Source organism: Oryza glaberrima, chromosome 6 (genome assembly GCF_000147395.1).
Source record: "Oryza glaberrima chromosome 6, OglaRS2, whole genome shotgun sequence".
NCBI classification, from domain to species: domain Eukaryota; kingdom Viridiplantae; phylum Streptophyta; class Magnoliopsida; order Poales; family Poaceae; genus Oryza; species Oryza glaberrima.
In genome coordinates this window covers 23045008-23053351 of record NC_068331.1, presented here as the reverse complement: position 1 = coordinate 23053351, position 8344 = coordinate 23045008, and the positions used below count along the sequence as shown (strand labels likewise).

Below are 8344 nucleotides of genomic sequence, written 5' to 3'. Positions count from 1 at the left end.
TGAATTCACGTTATCAGAATAAACATTTCAACAATAAACATACATATGATTCCTTTTTGATGATATAGGTACTCTCTCCAAATAGATGTTCTAACTCTGATGCTGCTATTTGCTCTTGCTCACTCAACCGTAGCTTGTCACTTCGTCTTGCTGAAAGAAAACTGCAAAACATGAATTCACATTATCAGATAAACATTTCAACAATAAAAACATGCATATGATTCTATTTTGGATGACATAGATACTCACTTCAAATAGATGTTCTACCTCTAATGTTGCTATTTGCTCTTGCTCACTTAACCGTAGCCCGTCAGTGCTCAGACGTGGTAAGTGCCACTGCAAAAGGGAAGCGACAAAGCTGCTTGTTAATTGTGTGTTCTCATGCAAAGATTAAAAGGTTCTCTTACAAATTAAATTAAAACAAAAACTAATGGATTAGTCCAACTTACACATCTCGTTGTAGTACTTGTCAAGGAGAATAGCCATCTTTTGGAGCTCCCTCACCAGCGTGAACTCCTCGTGGTCCTGGTACTTGAGGGACGCCTGCATGTCGAGCCTGCGCTGAACCAGCGCCGCGGCCTGCTGCCGGTCAGCGTCTCGAAGCGCCCGGTTGGTCTCAACAATGGACTGCTCAAGTCCTGCTTGGTGAGCTCGGCACTCTGCAAGCTGGGTATCCATATCGTCTCGCTTCCGCAAGACTCCCTTGACAGCCTGCCATTAAATGAAAAGAGAACAAATAGAAAACAATATGTTATGACCAGTAATCTTGGAAGATCGCAGCAAAGTATAATAAGACTTCATAATATACAAAGCCACAAGAGCAAGTAATTTAACATGTTAACGCCTTATAAAATCACTAAGTCAAGATCATTTGGTTGAGCTCTAACTAGATTAGAAAGACTGCTCTGCCGATGTTAGGGTTAGGGTTTGGGCGCTGCCTGCGCGACCGTGGTACGGCGGCGGTCTCGCACATTGTGCAATGGATTTGGATGGGGATTGTCTCCGATCCACTCTTGAGTCTACAGGGTATACGCCTGCTGTTGGCAACGGTGTTGGATGGTTCGATTCTGTCGTTTCTCTTGATTCTGCCAGTCTAGATGGAATTCTATCGTCAGGCCAAGAAACTATGTTCCCTGTTTAGTAAGTTGCGTTCAAATGATGGAATTTCCATCAGGGTTCCCTGTATCATATTCGGTGGCCTACATCGTTTGGAAAATCAGGGAGATAATAGGAAGTCTGATCTGTATTGGAATTCCTGGGCAGATTTCGTGGGAACTGGACTCAGGTTTTCATCGGTGTAAAACGGAGGGCTTGGTGTGGCCAAAGGTACGATTCAGGAAGTCTCCCAAGTTTGGATCATCAATCTGCAATCTATGTTTCGAGCTCTACGTTTCGCCAAGGTACCTCATGGCGGCTGCCGATGGTGGGGGTGATAAAGGGATCATCGTTGAGATGGTTTCCCACCCGAAGCCGATCGGAAGTGGTGAGGGTGCCTTGGAGATCTTAGGGCGGGAGTTAAGGGTGGAGGGTATGGCGGAGGAAGGAGGATCTATCCAAGGACCGAACAAGACATCGACATACAAGAAGAGATCGAAGGAGAGCCCGAATATCAATCCATCGCAGGGACCGACAACCTTTACAGAGGGAGTGGTTGATGATGAAGAGGAGGATGCTCTATGTGTGAATCTAGAGGAGGTGGTGAAGATAGCAGGTCGTTACGATCTTAGCGAGATTCTACTCGTTAAGGATTCCAAACCAAGTAGTTCTCTTTGATGATATGCGTAGGGCTTGAAGATTGAGTTCGGACATTAGCTATAAATCGCTGCGGGATAGCATGTTCATTGTAACTTTCATGGCAGAGGGATATTATGAATTTGTCTTGCAAGGGGGCCGTGGATACATAGAGGGGATGCTCTACTGGTAGCACACTTTGACGGTTTTACAAGTCCGTCGGAAGTTCCTCTTGATGTGGTGCCGATTTGGGTGAGAATTTATGATTTACCCTTGGCATTGATGACGAAGGATCGAGGTGAATTGTTTGGGAACAAGCTGGGTAAAGTTCACGAGGTGGATGTCGAGGAGGATGGCCAGAACTTACATGATCTCTTTCGAATTCGAGTGGATTTATCTGTCAAGCATCCTCTGAAATCACAGATTGCCATTGAAGTCTCTGTCCAAGGTAAGGAGGTGTTGCACAGATATGAACTTCGGTATGAACGGGTGCCGCACTTTTGCTTCATCTGCGGTTTTATTGGCCACTGAGATAAAGATTGTGATAGAAGGATATCGAATGTCGATCAACCTTTTCAGTTTTCAGCTGAGTTAAGATGTTCTCCCTTGAAACCTTTTGAGAGGAAAATCAGCAAGGTAAAGGCGGATCAGTCTTCTGGTGTAGCTTGTAATCTGTCTTTTCGGGAAGCAGGCAGTGCGAGCTCTTCTTTTGTGAGGAAGAAAAAATGTGATCGGTGGAACGAGGAGGTGCTACCAAGGGTAGATGCATATGATGGTTTTGAATTCAGGGAAAAGGAGGGAGACCACAAGATTGATGATCAATTGGCGGATCAAGCAGGGAAGCTATCCGTGACAGAGGAGGAAGTTCAGAAGAATGCAGTGGTTGCAGCAAGGAGGCAACAAGATCAGTATGTGGCAGACAGAAATTAATACTTGTGATGGTACCAGGAAACCTCTGGCTTATGAGATGATTCCTGCTATCAAGGATCTATACAAGCAACCATCCTTTGGGGATGTATCTTCTGAGGAGATTAGTGAAGGGAATCAGAAAAGATCTTCGGCTCAGATAGAGCCCTAGAAGCTGGGAAGAGTTCAACAAGCTTTGCTAGAATATCAACAAACAGAGTTCCAGCTTGGTGTAGGTGGATTCAAGGAAGTCGCCTAGAGCCCTAAAGAGATTTCATAAGGCATAGGTAGGAATGGGATCGGAAGCTATGGAGGCAACCGGCCCAGGGGCCGCTGGTCAATTGACAGGACCTAAGAAGGGGTCCCGTCAGGAGCAATGAGTTGTCTAGCTTGGAACTATCACGGTATCGGGAATGCCATGACAGTTAGTGATCTTTGTGCCTTAGTGAAAGAGGCAGGTTCCCAAATTGTATTCTTAAGTGAAACTAGACAAAAGGAAGAAAGAGTTCGTCGTTTGTGTAATAGATTGGGGTTGAGAGGTTTTGTGGGGGTTAGTAGTGATGGCCTCGGTGGGGGCCTTGCATTGTTTTGGCATGAATCTGTTAAGATGGAAATTATAGGTATGAATGAAAGATATATCGATGTGCATGGGCGTTTGTCTTTGGATGATCCTATTTGGAGGGTGACCTTGTTTATGGGGAACCTAGAGTGGAAAATAGACACCACATGCGGTCATTGTTAAGTTCTCTGAAACAAGTGTCCAATCTCCCATGGATGGTGGTGGGTGATTTTAATGAAGCTCTTTGGCAATTTGAGCACTTTTCTCTGAAACCAAGGAATGAATCTCAGATGCAATCCTTCCAAGATGTGCTACAAACTCGTGATCTGCATGATTTGGGTTTTTCAAGGGTGCCATACACCTGTGATAACAGAAGAGAGGGGAGAAACAATGTAAGGGTACGCCCTGACAGGGCTTTAGCTGATGAAGGATGGAGGAAAATTTTTAGTAATGCTCAAGTCCTACATTTGACATCATCCAGATCGGACCATTGCCCAATCTTGGTCAATTTATGTCCTGAATCTATTCGCCAAGAGCGCACTAAGTGCGTGCATTATGAAATATACTAGGAGAGAGAACTGGCTATATCGGAAATTATTAAGGACTCATGGGAAAGTGCTGGAGATAAGAGTACCCTGGGAGGCATTAAGTCTACTTTGAGCAAAGTAATGACTTCTCTTTGTACCTGGAGCAAAAGGAAATTCAAGAATGTGTCATGGAAAATAGAAAAGATCAGGAAGAAACTCGCCTTGTTGCAGGAAAGAAATGCAGATAATATAGAGATCCGTCAGATAATGGACCAAATGAACACTTATGTATCGAGAAGAGATGATGTGGTTACAACGGTCTCGCATCTCATGGCTGAAGGAAGGTGATAGAAATACCCCTTTTCTCCACAACAAGGCTGTTTGGAGAGCAAAGAAAAATAAAATTATGAAGCTCCGGGATAGGGAGGGTACTATTCATACTACGACAAAGGAGTTAGAACGGATGTCAATAGAGTATTTCAAGGAGATGTTTACAGCTGACCCCAACACTAACCACTCAAAGGTTACAAACCTAATTACAGAGAAGGTGACGGTGGCAATGAATGAAGATAGGGAGTCTTAGCACCGATTCAGATATGTTGTTAGGCTCCTGCTGTCTCGCACCTGCTCTTTGCCGATGATATGGTTCTTTTCTTCAAGGCAGTGATAGTCAAGGAAGTGCTTGCAGATTATACTTCAAGCACAAGACAGCCGATAAACCCTTCCAAGTGTTCCATCACGTTCGGCCAAAGTTCTCAGGCTGAAATGCAGATGAAATTAAACAGACCAAAGAGCATGAGACAAGTGCAGATCATGTTTTGAATATGACCATTCGGTATGAGTTATGTAGTAGGTTGGAAAATGATCAAGCTATTGACAAAACCGCTCAGCGACAACTTGAGAAAGAAAAGGACCATTGGAGAAAAGTTCTATTCAGAATTGTTTGCATTGTTAAATTTCTTGCCAAGCATAGTCTAGCATTTCGTGGTACTAACAGCAAACTATATGAAGATAGCAATGGGAATTTCTTAGGTTTGATAGAGTTCTATCAAATGGAGAGCATTGCGATAGAGATTGGCTTGTCTATTGTAAGGAACTCAGTAGAGTATTTTGTTTCAGTTGTAAATTATTTACAAAAGGACATAGAAAGGGTCAATTAGCGAATGAGGGGTACAATGATACCAATGGGAATTTCTTAGGTTTGATAGAGATGTTGGCTGAATTTGACCCAGTTATCCAAGAGCATGTTCGTCATATTACAAGTGAAGAAACTCTACTTCATTATCTTGATCCAAAGATTCAGAATGAGTTGATACACTTGCTTGCTTCTGCTATTAAGTCTGAAATTGTAAGTAAAATAAAGAGAGCAAATTATTTCTCTGTCATTCTTGATTGTACTCCTGATGCAAGCCACCAAGAACAAATGTCTTTAATTATAAGATATGTGGATTCATCTTCATATAATATCTCCATAGAAGAATCCTTTCTAGGATTTTTAGATGTAAATGATACAACTGGACAAGGACTTTTTGATGTGCTAGAGAATGAAATAAAATGTCTTGATCTTGATATAGATGATGTGAGAGGCCAAGGTTATAATAATGGGTCAAATATGAAAGGAAAACATCAAGGGGTGCAAAAGAGACTTTTGGATGTAAATCCTAGAGCTTTCTATTCTGCTTGTGGTTGCCACAGCCTTGATTTAACACTTTGTGATATGGCCAAGACTTGTGGTAGAGCTAAAGACTTCTTTGGAATCATCCAACGCATTTATACAACTTTTGCTAATTCCACTAAGAAATGGCAGATTCTGAAAGATAACATAACATGATTGACTCTCAAGTCAGTGTCAGCTACACGATGGGAGATCTGTGTTGAAAGTGTTAAAGTTATCAGATTTCAATGCGCTGACATTCAAGAGGCTCTACTTCAGGTATTTTACATTGAAATATTAATAACGATACATTTCCTCTGGTTGTCCTCAAAATTTAACTTATATTTTTATTTTAATTTCAGGTATCTGATGTTGATAATGATGTAAAAACTAGCAGTGAGGCTAAAGGTTTGGCAAATAATGAACTTAGAGAATATGAATTTATAGTGGCAATTGTCATTTGGTATGAGGTACTGTATGCTATTAATTTAGTAAGCAAACATTTGCAAGCAAAGGATATGCTTATTGATGTTGCTATTGAGAAAGTGCAAGGGCTTATTTCTTTCTTCAAAGGGTATAGAGAAACTGGTTTCTTACAAGCATTGGAGGCAGCCAAAGGAATTGCACTTGAGTTGGATATCGGCACAACATTTCGTAAAAAGCGAGAAATTAAAAGAAAGAGAAAATTTGATGAGAACCCAGATGACACAAATGTTGCCACACAGTCCGCGGAGGAATCATTTAGAATCAACTATTTTATACCTATTGTTGATCAAGCTATTTCTTCGCTTACAAGGAGATTTGAACAATATCAGCATTACCAAAAGAATTTTGGTTTCTTATTTACTGCTGACTCATTGCGATGATTGGATAATACGAGCTTGAAATATTCCTGCGACAATCTTGAAGCAACGCTTAAAAGAGATGAAAAATCTGATATTGATGCCAATGAACTATATACAGAGTTGAGGTTTCTGCAAGATTTCATTCCAAAAGAAAATATGGGTCCTCTTGAAATTCTTAAGTTTCTAAAGCGGCATGATTGTTTTCCAAATGCGTCTATAGCATATAGAATTTTATTGACCATTCATGTGACTGTTGCCTCAGCAGAGCGAAGCTTTTCTAAGTTGAAGCTATTGAAGTCATACTTGCGTTCTACACTGACACAAGAAAGACTTAATAGTTTGGCTATGATAGCACTTGAGAGTGGATTGCTGGAGAAGATTAACTATGAGCATATTATTGAAGATTTTATTTCAAAAAACACTAAGAGAATAATGTTATTCAAGTAAAGATTATGCAAAACAAGAGTTCAAAAGGTACTATATTCTTGGAATATCGCATTTACTCTGCCGTACATACATTATTTTAGCTATATTTGGTACTTGATTTTGGTTTCACTTAGAGCTTTGTACATGGCCTACAAATTTGACGGCACGGCCCTAGGGCGACCCGGGGGGAGGGCGCGACGACGCCTACTCTGGAGGGCGCACCACGACCGATCTGAGAGTGTGCCTCACGCCGACGGACGCCACCGTGGCCGGGCGCTGCTGCGAGGGCTCCGCCATGGCAGCCGCCGCGGCCGCCGGGCCAACAGCCGCCGACCAGTCCCGTGGCCGGGCGCGAGGGGGGGACGGAGACGCCGAAGCCGGCGCCCCGCTGACCGGGCTAGAGTCAGAGTCGACGGAGTCCTCGCTAGAGACTGACGACTCCCGCGGGTCGCGGCCCCCGGAAAACCCCAAGAGGATGGCGGCGCGGAAATCCATCTCGGAGGAGAAGGAGGAAGAAACTTGCGACATGGCTGAGGGTGGAGGCTTAGGGACCGCCGCCGCCGCCGGCCGGCGGGGTCGGGTGACCGCCGACGCGGGGGGGGGGGGGGAGGACTCAGGACTTTACCGTTCTACCAACCAGAGTGGAAGTAACCCTCCATTTGTGAATGGGGAGATGGAGATTGGATTTTATATAATTACTAAACGTAAAAAGTAAAAAACTAATGCTAACCCAATCGAAGCATCCTCCCTCACGCATGTCGGCGGCGGCGGCGCGCCACCGTGCGGCAATCGCGAGCCACGGCGGCGGCGGCGGCGGGCAGTGTCGTAATCGCAACTCGATCGCAAGCAGGGTGAACTGGGAAAGGGAAACAAAGATTGGGGAACGTACCAACCGCAGGAGCGTCAGGCGGAACTCGCCGTACGTCTGGTCTCCTGCCGCGAACAACGCCTCCCTCTCGCCGCCGTCGAGGTGAAGCAGCGGGTGCATCAATACCACCTCCCTCATCGGCGAGAGCTCCGCCATGGCGCGCCCTCTCCCTCGCTGGAAAACTGAGCGCTCGACTGGAGAAGAAGAGGAGGAAGGCAAAGGCGAGAAGCAAAGTCCAGTCTGGATTTTTTTTTTGTTGTACCGTTGGTTTAACGTGGGTCGTCGAATGGATGAGATCCAACGGCGAAAACTCCTTCTAGTGCATAGCGTGTAGTAGTAGTGTATGGCATCTATTTATCTATTCTATTCTATTTTTAAAACAACTTTGAAAGGAGACACCACGTTCACTGTTGGGGCTAGAAATTCCCACATTAATCAGAGAAAAAGAAAAGGAGAGTCCAAGTAAAAATACAATTAAAAAATAGCTGAAATTCGGAATTAAAAATAAGCAATATTGAAAGAAGTGTCTGTATAAGAACCCAATACGAGATTAATCGAAATTCGAAATAAAAATAAAATAAAATCCGAAATTAGAAAATAAAAAAGAGAGTCCAAGTAGAAATATAATTTAAAAATAACTGAAATTTGGAATTAAAAGTAAGGAATATTGAGAAGAGTCCATATAAGAACCCAATACGATATTAGTTAATATTCAAAATAGAAAAATAAAAAATCCAAAATTAGCAAAAAGAAAGAAAGAGTTCGAGTAGGAATACAATTTAAAATCAACTAAAATTCGGAATTAAAAATAAGCAATATTGAAAGAAG

At 43.0% G+C, this 8344-nt stretch overlaps 1 protein-coding gene across 1 annotated transcript; it reads right to left on the bottom strand.

Moving 5' to 3' along the window:
• Positions 1 to 310: 310 nt before the first annotated feature.
• On the bottom strand, positions 311 to 7672 carry LOC127777239 (uncharacterized). Its single transcript, XM_052303804.1, has 3 exons — positions 7538 to 7672; positions 450 to 711; positions 311 to 336 (listed from the first exon to the last, which is right to left on the bottom strand). The coding sequence occupies exons 1-3, from the start codon at positions 7670 to 7672 to the stop codon at positions 311 to 313; spliced, it is 423 nt and encodes a 140-aa protein (XP_052159764.1).
• Positions 7673 to 8344: the final 672 nt, after the last annotated feature.